The sequence below is a fragment of the Choloepus didactylus genome, chromosome 4 (assembly GCF_015220235.1).
Source record: "Choloepus didactylus isolate mChoDid1 chromosome 4, mChoDid1.pri, whole genome shotgun sequence".
NCBI lineage: Eukaryota > Metazoa > Chordata > Mammalia > Pilosa > Megalonychidae > Choloepus > Choloepus didactylus.
In genome coordinates this window covers 66,614,844-66,636,946 of record NC_051310.1, presented here as the reverse complement: position 1 = coordinate 66,636,946, position 22,103 = coordinate 66,614,844, and the positions used below count along the sequence as shown (strand labels likewise).

The 22,103-nt window shown below is 46.3% G+C and overlaps 1 protein-coding gene across 5 annotated transcripts in view; it reads right to left on the bottom strand.

Annotated features, from left to right (window-relative positions):
* Positions 1 to 22,103, bottom strand: part of CYFIP1 (cytoplasmic FMR1 interacting protein 1) — a 67,519-nt gene that overhangs the window by 29,558 nt on the left and 15,858 nt on the right. For 2 of the 5 annotated variants that reach the window (XM_037832796.1, XM_037832798.1), the window contains exons 11-20: positions 18,459 to 18,581; positions 17,263 to 17,388; positions 14,386 to 14,552; positions 12,965 to 13,112; positions 11,992 to 12,139; positions 10,420 to 10,576; positions 7,992 to 8,088; positions 6,744 to 6,820; positions 6,534 to 6,642; positions 4,464 to 4,583 (exon numbers count right to left, since the gene is read on the bottom strand). In XM_037832796.1, the coding sequence (XP_037688724.1) occupies positions 4,464 to 4,583; positions 6,534 to 6,642; positions 6,744 to 6,820; positions 7,992 to 8,088; positions 10,420 to 10,576; positions 11,992 to 12,139; positions 12,965 to 13,112; positions 14,386 to 14,552; positions 17,263 to 17,388; positions 18,459 to 18,581 (1,272 nt within the window). Of the gene's footprint in view, positions 1 to 4,463; positions 4,584 to 6,533; positions 6,643 to 6,743; positions 6,821 to 7,991; positions 8,089 to 10,419; positions 10,577 to 11,561; positions 11,716 to 11,991; positions 12,140 to 12,889; positions 13,113 to 14,385; positions 14,553 to 17,262; positions 17,389 to 18,458; positions 18,582 to 22,103 lie in introns of all 5 variants that reach the window. The other 3 variants (XM_037832795.1, XM_037832797.1, XM_037832799.1) reach the window with 2 other exon arrangements.

Sequence of the window (22,103 nt, the reverse complement as noted above, 5' to 3'; positions counted from 1 at the left end):
TATATCCTGTGCCATGTTCTTCTTCATGTCTTTTATATCCTGTGCCATGTTTTCGTTCCTTGATTGTAATTCTTTGATTAATTGTGCCAAGTACCATGCCTCTTCTGATATTCTGATTTGGGCGTTTGGGATTGGGTTCTCCATATCGTCTGGTTTTATCATATGCATTTAGATTTTCTGTTGTTTTAGGCCTCTTGGCATTTGCTTTGCTTGATAGGGTTCTTTCAAGTTGTAAAAAAAATACCAATCTAATTTTTCAGAAATACAAGTTGGTGGCGTACACTTTCTCTAACTAACCAGCAGATGGCTTCTGTGAGTCACCTATACCCCTCAAATCAGTTCTCCCCAACTCTGTCTCTGTGGTGTGTGGGGAAATGATTCTTGTGGGATTCGGTTCGTGAACTCAGTTTGGTTGTGTTGCTGGAGCCATCCACCCCGAGTGTGGGGCGTGTGTCTGGGTGGTTAGGGAGGGAGGGCAGCTTTAATATTCAAACCTCCCAGGTGTTCCCGGAGATTCAAGGCTGTTTCAAGAGTCTAAGCCTTCATTTCAGTTTTGCTCCAGATTTTCTCTGTCGCTGACTCACAAACCACTGGCATTGATGTAGCGTCCCTGGGTTTTCCGAGTGGGCCCCCCTTCTCAGCTGTGATCTTCCTGAACCTCTGCTGAGGGAAGGCTGTGCTATGTCACTAGTGCGCATCGTCCGTCAAGGGAAGCCCCGGGCCGCCGGGCCGTGCAGGGGCGCTCTCTGCCTGATGCAAAGATTAGCCTATAATTCTTGACTGGTGTAAATTCTGAACGAAAGGCAGGTAGTAGAGCTGGGCCCCACCCCTTTCCTCTTAGAGAAGATAGACGCCCTAGGGGGAGGTCATTAGCATTTCAGTGGTCTCTCTCTGCCTGTGCTATACCCTTGTCTGGGTCACAGAACTGGGAACTGAAAATGGTTGAGGCTTTCTCCACTGAGTCGAAAAAGGAACAGAGCTAGTCCGAGGTGACCCTCCAGCTCCCCAAGGTCAGTCGTCACCCAAAGCCTCTGTCTACCTGTTGGGGATTCATACCTCGTAGTGAGCAGTTCACACTCGCTAATTAAAACTCCAGTTGGAGCTCAGCTGAGCTATATTCGCTTGCTGGGAGAAAGCTTCTCTCTGGCACCATGAGGCTTTATAGCTCAGGCTGTGGGGGAGGGGTCTCCCGATTTGGATCCACTTACAGATTTTATGCTGTGATCTCGGGCAATCCTTCCAATTCAGGTTAGTGTATGATGAGTGGATGGTCACGTTTGTCCCCCTGAAGTTAGTCCAGATTATTTACTAGTTGTTTCTGTTTTTTTTTAGTTGTTCCAGGGGGACTACTTAGCTTCCACTGCTCTCTATGCCACCATCTTGGATCCTCGCCTACTTGCATTTTTATTCTTATTATTTTTTTTTGTTTTATTGGAGTAATGAAAATGTTCAAAAATTGATTGTTGTGATGAATGCACAACCAAACGACAGTACTGTGAACAATTGATTGTACACTGTGGATGATTGTAGGGTATGTGACTATATCTCAATAAAACTGAATTGAAAAAAAAAAAATCCCACAACAGCAGAACAAATTATATTGGTAAAGAAAGCCTGCTGGATTCTGCAGAACCTGAAGGACACTGCTCTCCTGACGTACAGAGGCTGTGCCGTCTGGGGACCCACTGCCCTCTGGCCTCTTGCTGAGTGAGGCTCCCGCCCTCCAACTGTTGGACGCATCTTTTCTGGTAGTGAACAATCTTCCTTGGGTTCCTGCATGCCCATCACACTTTGTCTGCAGCTTTTATCCTTGGAAGATCAATTTGGCTTGATAAAAACTCCTTGATTCACATTCTCTTTTCTTATTTTCTGGTATCAAGAGCTGCAGTTAAAGATCTCAGGATAATCTAATTCTCTTTCCCTCATAAGTGACAATCATTTTGCTTGGGACTCAAAGGATTTTTTCTTTTCCTTTATTTTTTAATTTTATTTTTCTTTCTCTGTGCCCCCATTCCCCTTCCCTTTCGAGGCCCAAGATTTTATTGCCATATTTCTTGGTATTGTCCAATTTGGGTCATTTTTCCAAGACCCATGATGTTTGCTTTTAATATATACTTTCAAGTGCTCTTTTATTTTAACAATGTTTTCCTGAAATACAGATTTTTAATATTTGTTCTGCTCTGTTGCCTTGGTTTTCTTCTTCAGAGACCTCTACAATATCTAACATGTAGGTTTGATCTTCACTATCTTTCTTATCATTTTCCCTCAAATCCTTTTCTGTCTTCATTTCTTTTTGATTTTTAAAACTCTCCTCCTTTCAATCTTCCCTTTCCGGTTTAGTCTTCACTTCTGAAATGATTTGTTCTTGTTTCTAATTTGTTCATGAGTTCCATAATCTCTCTTTTCAAAGCTCTCTTTTCTCCAATCACCTCTTTTCTTGAATTTTTTTTTAAAATTCTGATTTATGTTGTGTTTTCACAGTAACTATCACTTTCTTAATTATTTTCAGCTCATTTTGAAAGATTAGGTTATGGCTTTCCTATGTTTCATGAGTGTCTTTCGACATGCTCCTGTTGTCCATAGGGCTTACTCTGCACTTACTCTCCTTTTTATTATAATAGTTAAATGGGATTTGATCATGATCCTTATCTGTTGCTCAACTGTTAAGTGAAATGAGGTAGTTGCTCATTCCATTAATTCCATTACTAATCCTGGGTCCAAAGTGCTACAAACTGAAGTTCTTAATTTCTAATTCTGCACCATTCACTTCTAGATTATCTATTTGGTTCTTTTTTATAGATTCTAATTCACAGAAGAAATCTCCTTCTTTTCTTCCATTTTAGCCATCCTTTCCTCCATTTTCTTGGGGTGAATTAATCATGATTTTTGTAAGTCCTCATTTACTAATTCAATTTCACAGCATGGTTTGTTTCTGTTGTCTCTTTTTGCTACTGGTGTGGTCAGCACATCTAGTAATTTTCAATTGAATGCTAAACATTACATACTAAAAAAAAAAAAAAAGCAAAGGCTCCCAGTGCGGTTGTTTTCCACACAAAACACCTCCCTCATGCACACCTCTTTTCCCTGCAAGGGAGAACTGGGAGCTGACCACCACCATCCAGCCAGGAGCCAAGCTGAGGCTGGGTTGCAGTTTTGCAAGACCCTGTCTACTCTAATTTGCCCTCCAACAGGTATTCCATTAAGAGCCCAGTCTTTGCCTTTCAGCATGAAGAAACTATGGAAGATTCCTCTCTGCTTTTAGAGATTTTACTACCTGCTATCCTTGCAGCACGAGATTTTGACAAATTTCTCAAGTAGGACCCAGGCATGTGTTTGAGTGCCAACAAGCCTCCGCGTCGTTACTCGCATTCCTCGTACATACCTAAAGCGCCATCCCCTCTCAGCGGCCACTTCCTGGACACACATTCAGTCACCCAACCTTAGCCCCACCGAGGGCCCGCAATGCCCTGTGGAGAGCAGCTGCAAACTCTGAGCTGCCTCAGGGACGTTTCTCCCACTGGAGTTTAGCTCCTTAGTTCTTACAGACTCCACACTTTGGTGAGATGTTTTAAAGTTTGGTTTTTGTATTTTGTTCAGTGTTTCTGGTTTTTCCCAGCAGCTTTGCTGGCCTGCCAGGGGCTGCTCCATCTACTCTGAAGCAGCAGTCCCAGGGGTCTCCCAGCAGCTTGATGCCTCTCCCACTTTTCCACTTTTCTGTTCTACTGCACTATATTTTTGCTTTTGAGAAAAGACCACACTCTTTCATTTATTACTGATGTATATAACATATTTAATACCTGATCGGCTCAGTCCTCCCTTATTATCCTTTTTAAAATCAGAGTATCCCTATGTAATCTTCATAGTTTTTTCACCAAATAAACTTTAGAATTTTCTTATCAAATTCCATAAAGTGTTTATATACTGGTGGTGAGTACAAGAAATCTATGGACTAATTAGAGCACTTATTTTCACTAAGCTTAATCTATCCATCTGAGAAAATGCTTTCTTTCAATTTACTCAAATCACCTTGACTCACCTTGGAGTCTGTAGATTTCTTTGTACACATTTTTATCATACTAGATTCGCGCCCAAAAATACAAATCTTTCCATGATTATTGTGATAAACAATTAAGAATTTTCATTGGCTAGCTCATTACGATTAAATATAAGCATTTTATTTTCTTGATAAGGTACAGTGCTATGTGTTGCCATAGTTGAAGGTATAGCTTATTCAAGATTGGGATTATTTGTTCTTCGAAATCAATTCAGAATCTAAGAAAAGAGGCTAAGAATATACCCAGGATATGTCAATCTCATTCAATGCCTATCTTTTCATTTCTAGAAAAGAACTGGAACTATCGTTCGTTCACTTTATCAATAATGACAAAAGTAAAATTGGTTTCAGTCCTCATGACCAGTCTACCACAAAATCTGTGGAGCCTGATAAAAGAGCGAGTACTTACAACTATTGACGTCAGGTCTTCACTTTCAAATCTGCCAATCGCCAGTTCCAAAGACTTATACATAGCTGCTGAGACCCGCTGAGTAATCAGACGGTTGAGGTCTATTGATCTGCCAAGAAGCTGGGGGGGATGAGGATGCCAGGAAAGGAATAAACAGGAAAATTGCAAGAACAATGAAACACAAACACGCAAAGATAAATATATACATTCTATATTTATATATAAATTCTATATTTTATATACATATATCTCCAGAAACCTTTTTCAAAAAATAAGACAAACGAATTTGCTAATAGATGGTGCAGTAAATTGAATAGTATCCCCCAAAAAGATATGCCCAAGTCCTCAACCCTGTCACTGTGAATGCAACCTTACTAGGGAACAGAGTCTCTGCAGGTGTCATGATTAACTTAAGTACGTCACGGGGAGATCATCCTAGACTTAAGGTGGGTCCTTATAAGAGAAAGGAGAGGGACACATGGCAGCCTCAGGGAAGAGCTCCAGGTGGAGATGGAGGTGAGATCAGAGTGACGCTGACACAAGCCACAGAAGGCTGCAGCTACCAGAAGCTGGAAGGAGCAAGGAAGGGATCTGCCCTAGAGCCCTTGGATGGAGGACGACCCTGCTGACATCTTGATTTCAGACTCCTGTCTCCAGAACGGCGAGACAATAAATTTCTGTTGTTTTAATCTGCTGTGGTAATTTGTGTCAACAGTCCCAGGAAACCAATGCAGAAGGATAAAGTAGAAACGTAAATAATTCAGAAGCAATTCTATATATGGGTGTTATGACCAAACACCTCACTTTCTTGCAGCTGTAATTCCGAAAGCCACAGCCTTAAAGGGACTTCTGTAGCATCCTTTGTATTGAATTTACACTTGAATCATGGGCACAAACCCTACAGAATCTGGGTCTGTCAATTGTCACGCACCTTAGTCCAGGACCCATCTCCCACCACTGAGAGTGCCCCAACATAACCTAACTTTCACGCATGTTACACGGAACTGTGGTGGTTTGGAGCTGAATGTACCCCAGAAAAATATGTTCTTAAACTTAATCTATTCCTGTGGGTGTGAACCCATTGTAAGTAGGACCTTTTCATGAGGTTGCTTCAGTCGAGCTGTGGCCCAGCCCAATCAGGATGGGTGTTAATCCTCTTACTGAAGTCCTTTATAAACAGAATGCAATGCAGATACATAGAGAAAAGCCATGGAAAGCAAGAAGCTGAAATTCAAGGGACTGCAGAAGAGAATGTGGAGGCCAGGAGAGGCCACCATGTGCAATGCCAAGTGACAGAGGAGCCCAGGACCAAGATCACCAGCAGCTGGCCCAGAGCATCAGTCTTCAGGAAGAAAGCCATCACCTCGATGATACCTTGACTCGGACTTTTTCCCAGCCCCCAAACCTAATAAATTCCCATTGTTTAAGCCAACCCATTGCATGGTATTTGCTTGAGCAACTCAAGAAACTAAACAATGATAGAGAAGAGAAAATTACTCCATCTCTATTTCACAGTCCTAAGAACACATCTGTACTGCAACATTATTTCAGCAACATAAAAATACGAATGGAGAAAGCACCAGTGAAAAATGTCCCAAATGTGAATGGTGATTATCTTCAATTAGAATTATATGGAGAATTTTCCCTACAGTTTTCTGTATTTTCCTAATTTCTTATGATGCATATGTATCACTTAAAAAAAAAGTACTATATAACTTTTAAGTTTTTCATGTTGGCCAGGAGCAACCCTTTCTCTGACACTGAGTTAGCTGACAAGCCTTCCTCACTACCCTTCCCTTCATGTTTTTGCCTTTTGGATTCCTCGGGGGTCTTGCCTGCCTCTAGTAGAAAAAGACAGGCTGGGTGCAGAAGGACAGATGAGAAAATCTCCATGTATTCCTTTGGGTTTGAAGTTCCTCAGCAGAGACTGTTTGTCTTTAAAATTCTAACACTTTACAAGCACATTCATAGTCACATAATGCACTTAAGTCTGTGAAGACCTGGTTAGCTACAACAAGCCCCCGTCTTCCCCTGTCCGCACCTCTTTGCGGGGCTCTTGTGCCCACTCACCTGCACGTGTCTCTGTTTGAGCAGCGTCTCATAGCGGTTAGACGGCGGGAGGTGGATCGTTGCACCCTGGTTCTTGCATTCCGATCGTAGCCGCTTATCAAGAAGCAAACTAATAAAGGGAGGAAGTGTTCCACGCACTGTAAATTTTCATGGAATTGTCAGACCAAATTATCCAAGATTTTGTATCAAAATCACCAACCAGATACCCACCTTCCTGCCATAACCTTATAATACGCAAATATCTGGTCTGCTAACTTGTAAACAAATTGGTCAAAACACAGGTTCACCTGCACAAAAAGAAAGCACACATTAGACTTTTGATTCCCTAAATCAAGATTGAATAACACAACTTAAATTTTTTAAAAAAGTTTCATTAAAGCACCTAATCAAGGCTGTTAATAGAAAAGAGTAACTAGAAACATACTACTTTATAATAGCAATGAAATAAACTATGGTATATCCAAGCGTGATGAGCACCAGCCACTAACAATCACGTATCAGCACCTTCTTCGTGACAGTGAAACACGTTCCTGTTCTCTTAAATGCAAAGGAGTCTTTGTCTTGGGCTCCCAGAAGGCTAATCTGTAGGCTTTGGGGTCTCTGCCCTGGGAGACAGCTCCTGCACCAGCCTCTGCTTCACGGGGGCTCCTGCCACGGGCACATCTGCAGGCCTCCCCTCCACAGTGGGCACGGTGGTCAGTCGGACGCCTTAGAGTGGACCCAGCCCTGAGACTGCACCCTGAGGTTCACACCCTACCTGGTGGGCTCGGAGGGGAGCTGCCCGAAGACCTGTGGCAGGCCCTGGCAGACAGAAGAGGGAGGTTCAGCCCTCTGATGTGGGCCCAGGGAACCCGGGACATCGACCCCAAAGAACAATTTCAGGTGATCTTTCTGAGGAGGCAGGAAAGGAAGCCTAGAAGCATGAAGTCCATGTGGTACAGAAGCAATTTGTTGAGGGTAAATTCTCTTATTCCCTTAAATACAGCTATATAGTAAGACTCGTCTTCCTGGCTGTATATACACTGACTTACAATCCCATTTGTGGGAACCTGTCCTTGAGAAATAACTGCAAATAAAAAAATCATGAGTGAGAAAGTCCACCAAGGCATTATTTATAATAACCAAAACCAAAAAGTGAAAACTCAAGAAATAAAATAGGGATTGGTTCAACCCGTTCCATTCAACACAGGGCACCTGCTTTGGATCGTGTTTATGTTACAAAGCAGGGGAGGATGAAAGAAGAACTGCTATGACGTGTCCTCAAATGAAGACGAGGACATGGCACATGCAGGATCTCAGGCTTCACCGATGAAGAAGCGGGGAGAGAACTGTAGAGCGTTCACGCCAAAATCTTTACCCTGACGTTTACGTCGCTGCTCAAGCTCCCTGTATCAACTCCTCTACTAAGCACAGAGAAAGGACACTCAGTGAGCCTCCCGGGAGGTGCCAGGCGCTCACCTCGGCCTCGATCTCGTCGTAGAGGAACTGCTTGCTGAACCGGGTGAGCGCGTAGTGGGCGCTGTCGTTGTACAGGTCCAGGGAGTAGAGAACGTACCTGTGCAGGGAGCGAGCGGCTGCGTCACCACCCAGGGCTGCAGGCCTCCGACCCACGCAGACAGACACGCACCTCGCAAGGCTCCAAACCCGAGAGACGCGGCTCTCACTCCTCCCCTCTCACGTGACATGCTGGTTTGGATCTGTTATGTACCCCAGAAAAAGACTACGGTCTTTTAATCCAGTCTTGTGGGGGCAGATTTATTGCGGGTGGGACCTTTTAATTAGGTTGCTTCCATGGAGATGTGACCTCCCCCATTTACGGTTGAGTCTCCGTTAGTTTACTGGTGTCCTCCCGGAAAGGACAAAAAGCTGAGACATTCTGAAGAGCGCTCAGAGACACTCAGAAAATGCTCAGGGCATTTTGGAGACAACCATTGAAACCAGACGTTTGGAGATGCTAAGCTATGAGATGAAGCCCAGAGTTTGCCCTGGAGAAGCTCAATAAAAAGCCACTGGAATCAGAAGCTGAAAGCAATGCAACCCAGGAGCAAAGGACCAGCAGATGCCAGCCACGTGCCTTCCCAGCTGACAGAGGTGTTCTGGACACCACTGGCCCTTCTTCAGTGACGGTATCCTTCTGTTGCTGCCTTGGTTGGGATACTTTCTTGGCCTTAGAACTGTAAATTTGTACTAATAAACCCTAGTCATAAAAGCCAGTCCATTTCTGGCATTTTGCATTCCAGCAGCTTTAGAAACGAGAACACATGAGAAAATCTTTTCTTATTTTAACACCAAACTGTGTTCCTGCTGACTTGCACGAGGGGCTCTGGGGCCTGCAGTTACCTAGTGCCCTGGCATCACTGTCCCGCCCAGCCCAAGAGCAAGTTGGGGCCAATCCAGAGATCCACAGGGGCTGATCCATGGCAGGAGGATAATCCACCAGGGGCCGATCCACCCAGGGCATCGATCCACTGGGCACAGATCCACTGAGAGGGCCAATCCACAAGGGAGGGGCTGATCAACTGGGAACCCATCCACCCAGGACACTGATCCACTGGGGACAGATCACTGGGGGCAGATCCACCCAGGACACTGATCCACTGGGGACAGATCACTGGGGGCAGATCCACCCAGGACACTGATCCACTGGGGACAGATCACTGGGGGCAGATCTACCCAGGACACTGATCCACTGGGGACAGATCACTGGGGGCAGATCCACCCAGGACACTGATCCACTGGGGACAGATCACTGGGGTCAGATCCACCTAGGACACTGATCTACTGGGGACAGATCACTGGGGGCAGATCCACCCAGGACACTGATCCACTGGGGACAGATCACTGGGGGCAGATCCACCCAGGACACTGATCCACCAGGACCACACGTTTGCTTCAGGCCACGCCCACCAAACTTGCTCAGCACACAAGTCACCTTCCTCCCACGTCTTGACACCCTCTCTCAGGTGTCAGGGTCCTTTACCTCGAGTCTGCAGTGTCTCTACTAACAAGCAGAGTGATTCTCTTATGCTAAAGAATGAAACGACTCAACGAGAAAGGAAAACGTACTAAGGCCCAGGCCCCACGCAGACCATGAGTGTGGCCCACACATCGAGCCCGAGAAAAGCCTGTGTCCTCTCGGCTCCGTGTTGGGAGAGGCCTGGGCTGCCCTCCGAGGGCTCCCACCTCAAGTTCTCCAGGAAGGGGGTGAAAGGCCGCTCCCACTCGCTTCGAGGGAGAACTGGGTGCGCCAGGCAGGTCCAGCAGCGACCGAGCAGCTCCGTGGGGGCTCCGCACAGCAGCGCCAGCGGCTGCCCCCTCCCGGTCTCACACACACAGACCCCGGCGAGGGGATGCCTGTCGCCTCACCAACCACCCGGCCGGGCGTCCCGGGGAACACCCAAGGACCACCGCCCTCAGTCGCAGCGCAGGGGCTCCCCCGGCTCCCCGGCCTGCTCACCACGCGGCACCCGCTTACTGTTTCTCATTCCACGGGCTCTCCCCGCCTGCCCCGAGCCCTGCCCCCAAATCAAAGCTGTCTAATCACATTCACCCCCCAATTTCACGTGGGTCAGGGGTCCTGACACAAGTGAGACACAGAACACAGGGGGAGAACTTATCCCTCGTCCTGGCCAAGCCCCCGGGCACAGCACAGTGGCCATATACAGTAGGAACTTAATACATTCTACTGCCCAAGTCCCTGGTTTCACTCCAAACCCGGGAAACACGTCACTTTCATCAGTCTCTGAAGCTGTACCACAGGAAACACGACTGCACAGGGAACGCTGACACGGGTGGGCGCCCATCGCCGCCCCCAGCTCCCCAGCGCCCTCGAGGACCCCGTCACGCACGCGGAGGACCACGACGCCATGGGACGGCCCGCGCTTACTCCATCATCGACGCCTCCTTGGTCTCCAGGATGTGGTCCGTCAGGATCCAGGGCATGGACATCTCGATGGGGAACTGGATCCTCCGGCCCATCGTCAGCTCCAGGAAGAACTCCCTGAACCACAGCTGTGACAGGTCGCAGCACTGCTGCAGCGTCTCTTCAGGGATGCAGACACACCGGGGTTAACCTTCCCCAAAGCAGCAGAAACGCACCAGAGGCCCGTGCAGGCCTGGCCAGGCCCGGCGCTCCCTGCCCCGGACTCTAAGCCATGCAAGAGGGGACGTGAGCATGGGGAGGGGTCACCACGCACCGGGCACCAGGGACAGAGCAGCTATGCCCAGGTGCGGGCGGGCACAGCCCTGTGAGCAGACGGCCCGCCGGGTGGGAAGGCACCCGCATCCTGGGAGCCGTGCGGAAAAATGCCATTTGAAAAACAAGGAATAAAAACAGGTCACTTTTACTTAGGGTAAAAACAATCCACGATCTCCAGGGTGCACCACCATAAGCACCATCAGGGAGGTCTAGCAAATGCCAAAGGACAGACGAGACTCAAAAAGATGTTTCAAGCCTTTCACAGAGTTTAAAACAAATGCGTTCAGCCTCCAACAGCTGCAGCGCCCTGTTAGCATCTTAGATGAGAAGCGTCACAGCCAACGGAGAGAGGACTCCAGCTCTGAGCACTATGCTTTGGCAGAGGCGTGGACAGACTGGTGAACAGACGTCGCCGTGACAGGCAACAGGCCTGAGTCGAAGGCCCCCCCCCCCAACTACCACCACCGCTGCCTGCTGGGCTGTCTCTGAGGTTTTCATTGCCACCCGGGTCTAGACACAGGAGGTGGGTCACATTTGTCTGCATCTGTGGCCCCGCTTGGGTTTAAAGATGTTCGGCTCACATGGTGGCACTTGCCACGGCCATACACAGTGCTCGGCCAGGGAGCCTCTGACCACTCGTGTGCTTGAGGGAAAGGCGGGGGGTGGGAGCGAGCCGAAGGGCACAGAGACAGCCACGCGGCCAGCGACATGCCTCCCCGGAGTGGGCACGTGAGGGACACAGCGGGGAGTGGCCTGGTGGCCGGATGCTCTGGGTGGTGTTAGCGGTGTTAGAACATGCTGGGCTGGACACTGCCATCGGTGTCTCTTACCACTGAAATTTATCAAGTGAGTGTAGAAGAATGACTCCCGATGGAATTTTTCTATGTCCAATATGGTGGGCCCCTCAAGGCTACTTCTCAGAGTTTTCTTGGAACCACTTTTGTCCGCAATGAGGGACTCTAGCATGGTTCTCACCATGTAAAGCTGTGTTATCCGAGGAAACATTTGCAGGGGAGAAAATATACACAGTACATTAGTTACGCCCGACTCGGGAAGCCACGAGAGATCGACTGCTCCGCTACCACCTGGCCGGTGCCTGAGCTGCGGTGGGAACGGGCCGCTCAGAGGCCCTCAAGGGGTGGCTGGGTGCGTGCAACTCGGCCAGGTTGCTGCTGCTTGGGGGAAAGAACAACCTGCAGCGGAACAGTTCTCCGTGCCACAGACGTCAACAAAAAACAAACAAACAAAGTCATGTCTTACCACCAAAGGTTAAAAGAGGTGGATAGGTGTAGGACTGCCTCAGAAACGCGTTTACCACATGCAAGAGCCTCTCCATCCCCAAAGACTTGAGCTGCCGCAGCAGCTCGGCAGAGCCCAGCGACTCGGCCATGGTGCGCACCATGTACAGCTAGATGCCGACAGACAAGGAGAGGTGGGAGAGAGCCGTTAGTCACAGAGCACACACGCCACGGGGGGCAGACGGGGACAGGGACAGGGGCTGGAGGGGGGCAGACCCCAGGGAGGGCACCACATCTCCTCAGAGACGGGCCCAGACCTTCCCCTGAGATTTCCTAGAGGTTTTGTAGAGAGCCCACAATGTGCTGTGCTGGAGATTTTCTATAAAACATACAGAAGACGTTAGAAAAGCTCCCAACACAGAGCAGGTGGAGTAGGAAGTCCCAGGTCCCCAAAATGGGAGGGAAAAAGCAGAACAGCATATTAAATCGGGTTGTGAAAGAAAGTGGAAAGCTGCCTCAGGAAGGCTTGCACATACGAGGAGAGAGGACAGTGGTGGAGGTTCAAGACTAACGACGCACAAAAGCAACATCTTAAAAATTCTTAACTTTTTACATTTACGGATACACGTTTGTAGACTCAAAGTAGAAATTCTAATCGTACATTTAAATTAAACATCAATCAAGCAACACAGTAGAAAAAGGCCATGGAGACGTTCACCCACATTTTTAAGATGGGAGTTGAAATGGAGTAAAATAAACACCTGAAATAAATTAAGAAGCTAGAGAATCACAAGTGTGTCTCGGCTATTGATTCAGAAGAAAAAGAAGGGGCAGAGCTGGGCCTGCACAAATGTGTGCTTGTTTGGTGGAGGCAGAACTTGCTGAAAAGAGAGAGGAGATGCTAACTTTGGCCCGGACACACAGCAGCAGCCCCCTCCACTCGAGGACCCTCCCATCCAGGGGGCCAGGGGCAGCGGGCGGGGCGGGGCGAGAACCTGCGTGCTGGAGGGTCCCACGGCGCGCCGCGGCACCTTGATGTCAAACCCGCTCTTGGGGTCCTTCTCACCCCTCAGAGCGGGGTCGTTGAACGGCTCGTGCCCGGCCTCCCAGTCACACACGGTTTTCCTGATGGCCTGCAGGACACTGAACAAACCCGGCCGAGTTACACTCAGTCACTCAGGGATTACGAAATCCTGGCCTCTCTCCACAGGGGTGGGTCATGGGCACCTTCAACACGACATCTTTAAAGTGTATTGTTTTCTTGGGAACGTTATTTCTCCCAGAAGATCAGACTTGGTTGTAATGTGCATGAAATAGCCCGGAAGTCTTTTATTTTTTTTTTAATTTCCTGCACAGGTGGTACTGAATCAGGTTAAGGGGCCAGGGGATGGGCAGAGCACAAACCCCTCCTTGGCAAGCCGTGCACCTGCCCCGTTTTCCAACGTGGACAGAAATCTCCGACACACCGAGGAGACCAGGCGTGTGTTGGCGCGGGTTTGGACCAGGTGCTCTCTGTCTCCAACAGGGCTCCACGGTTGCCCCTCCCCAGGCCTCCCCCACGGGGATTACCTGATGGGGAAAAATTCTGCTAAGACGAGTTATTTTGGACTATGTTACACATTTCGCAGGCTTCGCGGCTTGAACCGGTGACTACACGGTTTGCTCCATGGTAAAGGCAAGACTTCCTATATCTTGTGTGCCTCAGACACACATTATTTGTAGACAGCACCTCTCCAAAGTTGGGCAAACAGCGTCCAAGACACACTGAGCCTTCCCTACAGCAGGGACGGGAGGCACGACTCAAAAGGGAAAGCTTCAGTTAAGGCCTCCAGGTGACAGAAAGGAACTGGCATGCACCACAGTAAAATATTTTTAGTAACACTAAAATCGTACCAGGCCAGGAGACAAATACATACACTACAAGAGCAAGAAAATGAAATGGAGACATCTGTAAATCCCTGTAGGCTTGATTTTATACAGATATCTTTGAAGGATGCTTTTATCCAAAAACTTAACATGAAGAGAAAACAAACTCAAGGTCACTCCTGGTTTCTGCAATATCGATGTGGTTTTCAGCCCAAAGAAAAGCAAAGCAAAAAATCCGACTACCACACATTTCGAGGGGGAAGCGGGAGGGTGCACGGTGCTGTCCCCCAGGACCCAGAGATCAGAAGAGTCCGACAAACTTGACGCCACCCCAGCCCCGAGATGAACGCTGCATTTCCCCGGCTGCCAGACACCTGCGTCCTTTACTCCACGTTTTTCGGGGTAATCGCTGGACCCGCTGCAGCCCACCCAGAGGTCGGGGAAGTGGGGGGAAAGCACTGCGCCTGTTTCATGAAAGCGTCAGCACTACACTGCTAGGAGCGGTTTCCCATGACTCCTGGGCACGGCCGTGGGGGGCAGCGGGTCTGACCTCTGCACGACGTTCTTCTTCTTCTTGATGGCCTGGCGCAGGGGCTCCCGCAGGGTGACCTGTGCAAAGTCCTGCAGCGCGGCGTAGACGGTGTGGCGGACGGCATGGTTGAACACGCTCTCCATCCTCCCCATCAGCACCTGCAGGCCCTTGATCATGGCGATCACCTGCGGGGAGAGCGCGTCCAGCACGGCGGCCCCGGCCCTGTCCCTGCCCAGTACGACGCTGTCCCCAGGAGCAGCTTCCTGAGCACGCGGCCACTGCGCAGGGACAGGCCCCACATCGGACGGTGACAGCCGAGGCCCCCAGACGGCAGGGGCTCGCTGGGCGTTTGGTAATGGACCCAGAGCACACCCGTGGAGAACTTAAAATGGAGACAAAGACTTTACTAGCTTTGTTCTATTAATTTTCCTCTATTAGGAAAGAAGGAGGAAGTTACAAGAGCTGGAGCTCAGAATCCCGCCTGGCACACGCCGAGGGTACACTGAATTAACGTGCATAGAAAAGGCCAGGGGAAAACGCACTAAGCTGTTTACACATGGCCTCCAACTGGCAGCAAAGACACTGTAATTTCTTAATTTCACATTTATACTTCCTGTTAGTTTACACTGGGAATTCTATGATTTTGTGTTGCTTTTCTAATCAGAAAAAAAAAAAGAAAAAAGAAATTTCTATTAAAAAAGCAAAAGAGGAAAACCCATTTGAATGGAAATAGAAATATTATATATTCAAACTCAAGGGATATAGGAAGAGATGTGCCTAAAGGTATAGCTTTAAATGCCTATATTAGAAAAGAAAAAAAGGCTGAAAATAATCTAATATTCATCATGAACTCATTAAAAAAATAGCAAATTACCCCCCCACCACCACACACACACAAAAGAAGGAAATAAATACCTAAAAGCAAAAACTAATGAAACAGGAAACAAACCTATGATACAGGGGGGATCAACAAAGTCAAAAACGGTTTTAGAATAAATAAAATAATAAAATTGATACACTATCCACCCCCACCCCAAGACTGGTCAAGAAAAAAGAGCCAGACATGAATTAGCAGCTTTAGGATTGAAAGGGGGGATGTTACCCACAGCTTAAACATATTAAGAGATTATGAATAAAAGCGAATTAAAGAATTAAAAAAAAAAAAAAGATTATGAGAACATACTCATAAAGGTAGACCTACAGATCAAAGGAACAGAATTGAGAGTCCAGAAATAAATCCTCACACTTGCAGTAAACTTATTTTTAACAAGGGTGCCTGAATAATTCAATAGGGTAAGAATATCTTTTCAGCAAATAGGACAGGGACACCTGGATATCCACATGCAAAGGAATGAAGCTGGACCGATACGCGGAAACGGTTGGCTCGGTGGCCTTGGATGCCTGAACCTGCACATTCCCAGGAAAGGCCCGTGTTTAGGACCCGCTCTTGGCTGGCTCCAGGGAGCTAAGCTCCAAGCCCTTGGAATGTTCCACCTGTGAAGTGTTTTTGTGTGCCTGAGTGCTTGGGGCATGCTGACGAGGGGTGGCTAAGAGAAACCTCAGCAAACATTAGATGGGGAGATGCTGAGAGCTTTCCCTTTGCAAGGAGGAACGAGTCATGGATGCCTGCTGTACCCTCCTATGTAAAAATCAGACAGCCTCCCTGGTGTAATTAAAAAAAGAACAATGGGAAAAATGAATTGTGATCACTTGCAGAGGAGACAAGTATATAAGTAAAAGACCCAAAAGACTCTGTAAGTTGCTTCAATTAATAAGCAACATAGGGCAAGTTGGTAGATATAAGGAAAAATGTAAAAATAATTTGTATTTTGATTTGCATTTTATATACCAGTGACAAATATTTAGAAAATTTTAAAGTACACCATTTATAGTATCAAACACCAAATAAAGCTAACAAAAGATGTGCAAGATTTCCACAGATTATAAGTTACTGAGCAAAGTGAATCTAAACAATTTGAGATATTCACAAAAGAGTCAGTATTATAAATACACCAATTCTCTATAAAGTGATCTATAGATTTATTCAAATCTTAATAAAAAATTCCAACAGGTTTTACTGCGGAATGCAAAAAGATGATTCCAAAATTTACATGGAAATACAAAGGGCAAGAGCAGCCAAGGAATTCTGTTTTACCAGGCCTGGCAGATTGATTATTGAGCTACAGCATTTAAGACAGTGCAGCAACCTGAGACAAGGCTAGAGACACCGACCAAAAGATGAGAACAGAGAATGGAAACACACCACCACACATAAACGATCACCTGATGTACCACCAAGGTGGGGGGAGAGGGGGTTCGAAAATTAACTTCAGGTGACCATAAATAGAAATGTGAAAAGCAGAATAATAAAACACCAGAAGAAAACGTAAGAGAACATCTCCATGACGTTAGGGTATGTGGAGATTTCTTAAACAAGTGCAGAACCACCACAAAAGAAAAGACTGATGAACAGCACAACACGGAAATTAAGAATTGCTGCATCAAAACTCTCACGAAGAGAGCACAGAGCTGAGCCTCGTTTACGACTGCCGGGAGTCGGAGCCCACAGCAGCTGGGACCCACTGCGTGCCCACATGCCCTCCTCGGGGCAGGGACTGCGTCTGGTTCACCCGTGTCCCTGCTCCGAGGAAATGGGGGTCCCCAGTGATGCCTGCCCACAGGTGCTCTCTACAAAGAGACCAGAAACCAAGGGCCAGTTACGTTTTTGCCTATTTTACACTCTGTTCTAAAAACTGACATCGGCAACAAGCCGCCCTATAGAGAAACAAGCGACATAAAATGGTGGTGGTTCATGTTTTCACATCTGCTCTTTAAAGGGAGGGCTGTCTGAGGCCAGAGCCCACCCAGGGGGAGAAAGCAGACCCGCACCCTCACCTCCACCAGCGCAAACTTCTCCTCGCTGGTGTAGTTGTACCGCGTCGCACGCTCGTACTCCTCGGCACTGTCGGGGCAGTCCTTGTTGGAGTACTTGTCCGTTGGGTGCACGAGTTTCCATGAATACTGGGTGGGCCACAAAAGGGAGAAACAGTCCACAATGAAGGCAAGGCGCTAGACTTCCAGACTGCGTTCTGGAAGTCACACACACACACACAATCTGCACACACACAACTCATACACATACTCACACATGCACACAATTCATGCACACACACACTCATGCACGCAACTCACACATGTACACACACAACACCCACACACAATCTGTACACACACAACTCACACACATACACACAATTCATGCACACACACACTCGCACGCAACTCACATGTACACACACAACACACATACAACACACAATCTACAAACACACAACTCACACAAATTCACGCACACACACACTCATGCACACAACTCATACATGTACACACACATGCACACACAACACACTCACACACAACACACACACACATGCACACATAACTCCTTAGCACACATTCACACACATGCCCCTGCTGTCCCTCTCCATAAAAAGGCAAAATATAGTGGCCAAGGGATTTGAGGTTTAAGAAAGATATCAGCTAAAATGTATTTTGTGTTGAATATCTAAGATTGTAGGCATTTCATCACCATTTTAAAAGAGAATTTGCCTTTCAAATGATCATGTACTCATCTGATTTAATAATAATTTATCTAACCAAAACAAACCACAAAAGGGAAAAACCTTTATGGCTTCTTGGTGTTCAAATCTTTGTATCTGAAACAATTTTAGAAACACTAAATAAAAGAAAAGTTCCAACGGCTGGAACTCCCAAGAGAAAATGTTGTTAAAATAACGAGAATTAAAATTCTTCAAAATGGTGAGAATTTAATTCTACCGATATGTTTTAAAAGATGAGTCCCTTTATTTATAAGACATAAATGAAATATACTTTGAGTCATCTTAAAAATATTTTATATTAATAGATATTCTTATTTCTAGGCTCAAAGATTAGAAAGCCAATTCATTCTTGACCCAAAGACTACAGCTAATGCAGAATAAAAATACCACGTAGTCAATTTCTAGATGAGTTCAGGGCAAAAGGCACTCTAAGCATCCACGAGCCTGTGAGTGTGAGAATAAAGCGCCTACCACTTCCATCACGTGGGCACTCCATTGCGATAGCAGCTGCAGACCCTGCAGCGCCAGGTCAAAAAGCTTCCGGTACTCCGCATCCGTCTTCTGGGCCTCCTGGCGGCCAGACCCAGTGACCACCTAGAGCACAGGCAGATATGCACATGGACAAGTGACCCTGTATCTGGAAAACCTATCAAATCCATTCTAGGAATCTCCCCAGGGGAGGGGGGTGGTGCCAAGGGGAACGCAGACTTTATGGAATACGTCTCCTTTTACTGATTTGACTTTGGAACCACATAGATATTTTACATGATTATAACAGAAAACTAAATTGGGGGGAAAACAATCCCTAAAAATGCAAAGCAGAATGGGACAAGTAACTGAACTGTGTGCCGAGCTGACATCACGACCACATGGAGAGGAGCCTCTTCACGTGGCTTTTGAACACCATGATTAATGCAACGTCCCTGGAGGGAGAAACCCTAAGGGCAAAACTAACTGACCAACCAACCTGAAATCATTTTTAGTAACTATCTTGTTACCAGTAGGACTGCTACTGCTGTTTTAAGACTATAGAGTTTGCAGAGTGACATTAATCAAATCAAATCATGCTGGAGTCAGGAAGAACCAGCATGGGAGAAAAAAAAAGAGAAAGAGAAAAAGTTGAGCCAGGAACATCTTGTCATACTAGAAAGTTAGGAAGTGCCAAAGACTATGAGGGTCATGCCCAAAGAACTCAGAAGCCAAGCTGAAGAGGCTCTCGTGACCGAATGTGAGCTGCAGAAAGAATAAAAACTCAAGGGGACTCAGTCAAAAAAGTGATCAAAATAATCAATTTGTTATCTTAGATGATGCTAGGGAACCAATTATTTTACAAACTGATAAAGTAAAGGAGTCAAGCCATCACCCTGTCTCTCTCCTGTGGGAACTACTGCTCTGGGCAAAGCAGTGGTATAGACTTGAGAAGGAAAGACACAACGCAGGCAGGTTCCTCCCGTTGCACCCTAAAGCGAACTCACAAGCCTGGGCTCTGACCAGCGGCTGCCCGCATCACAGAACAACGGCCAGGCCCAGAGGGCTACAGCCACCCGAGTGTGGACAACAGAGGGTCAGAGGGCTGAGAAGAGAAGCTGGGCCTAAGCAAGCTCTGCATCTCACTATCCAAGAGCTGGAAACCACAGGACCCAGTAAATGACAGCACAGGGAGCGAGAGACGGAGGGGGACACACATTAAGAGACAGGTCACCAATCACAGTATAGGGGAAACTATTTGGATCCTGATGCAAACAAACAAGGGCAAATAAATTATTTATGAGTCAATTGGGAACACCTGAACAATGACTAGGTATTCAACATTAAGGAGTACTTGATTTTGTAGGGTTATGTTTGAAAAGAGCCCTTGGCGTATAGAGACACAGGGGGAGGCATGGCTTGCATCTTCAATGTGGCATCTTGGATTTGCTCCAACCTACCCCAGGCCAAGCACGGTGCCGGAGGAAGACGGACGGAAGGACCCTGAGGTGAAATGGAATGACGATACAGAAGCAGTCACTACTTATTTCTCTCCTTTCCTAAGCTTCACGATTTATATAATAGGTAGTTAAAAAGGAAAAGCACACTTTGCCCAGCCTATGGTACAGGTCACTGCCAAAAGGGGACCAGGATGGGGCTCCCGGGCTGCAGCAGCTGAGCAGGCAGCCTCCACACAGCTGTCACTCTCTGCATGACGAGACCCAGCTGTTGTCCCTCAAAACCAGTCCTCACCTCTACTCGATGGAAACTGAGTCAACTACTGGAAGATGCAATTAATAAAATAATTCCACTCACAATAGCATTGAAAGAAATAAAACACTAAGGAATACATTTAACAAGAGAAATACAAAATATGTACTCTGAAAGCTACAGAACATAGCTGAAAGACATTAAATAAGGTCCAAACAGAAAGACATCTCATGCTCATGGACTGGAAGACTCAGGTTGTGAAGATGGCAACATTCCCCAAACTATCTACAGATACAGCACCATCCCTATCAAAATCCCAGCTGCCTTTTTTGCAAAAACTGACAATCTGGTCCCAAAATTCATATGGAATTGCAAGGACCCCAGAAAAGCCAAAACAATCTTTAAAAAGTACAAATTGGGAAGTAGCACATTTCTCAATTTCAAACCTTACTACAAAGTTGCAGTAATCAAAATAGAGTGGTGCTGTTATAAGGATGGGCCTACAGACCAATGGAGCAGATTTAAGAGTGCAGAAATAAACCCATCACATCTATGGCTAACTGATTTTCAACAAGGATTCCAGGGTCCTTCCCTGGTGAAAGAATAGTCTCTTCAAAAAATGGAGCAGGGGCAACCGAAAATGCAGATGTCAAAGAATGAAATCACACCCCTACCTCACACCATACACAAAAACTAATTCAAAATGGATCACAGATCTAAGTGTACGAGCTAAAACTATAAAACTCTTAGAAGAAAATAGGGGTAAATCTGCATGATCTTGATTTAGGTGATGGTGTCTTCAATGTGACACCAAATGCATAAGCAACCAAAGAAAAAGAAATGATAGACACAATTGCACAATTTAAAATCATTTTTCTGAGAAGGGTCTGATATCTACAATATATAAAGAACTCACACAACTCAACAGTAAAAAAGACAACCCAATTCTGAATAGACATTTCTCCAAAGAAGATATACAAACGACAAATAAGCACATGAAGAAAGGCTGAGCATCATCAGTCATTAGGGAAATATAAACCCAAGCCACGATGTGACACCACTTCACATTCGCTAGGATGGCTAGAATAGAAAAGTCAGACACTAACAAGTGTGGGCGAGGATGTGGAGAAAGTGGAGTCCTCGCTCACTGTTGGTAGGAATATGAAGTGGTCCGGTAGCTTTGTTTCACTCCAAATGCTAAACACAGAGTTACCATGTGATGCAGCAATTCTACTCGTGGGTCTCTACCCAGGAGAAATGAAAACCTGTGTCTGCACAAAAGCTTGTACACAGATGTTCACAGTAGCTTTATTCATTATCCAACTGTCCATCAATTAATGAACAGGTAGACAAATGGGATCTATCCACCCAATCGAATACTATTCAGCATTAAAAAGACATGAAATACTGATACATGTTACCACATGGATGAAACTTGAAAACGTTAAGCTAAATGGAAGAAGCCATATATTGTACGACGATTCTATTTAAATGTCAAGAAAAGCCAAATCTATAGAAACTGAAAGTAGACTAGTGGTTTCCAGGGGATAGGGGGAAGGGGGGAGTGGGGAATGATGACTAATGGTTATAGGGTTTCTTTCTGGGGTGACAAAAATGTTCTAAAATTAACTGTGGTGATGGGTGAGTTGTGCAACTCTGTGAATACACTAAAAGCCACTGAATTACACAATTCAAATGGGTAAATTGCATGGTATATGAATTATCTCCATAAAACTGTTGAAAAAACACACTGAACAAAGCATTCAATGATAGATATTTTTCTTTTTAAAAGCATCATCTTAAATTAGAAAGATACTACAGCAAAGGCCAGAAGAAGAAAGTTATGCAGGCATACCTCCTTTTATAGTGCTTTGCTTTACTGTACTTTGCAGATACTGCATTTTCTTACAAATTCAAGGTTTGTAGCAACCCTGCATT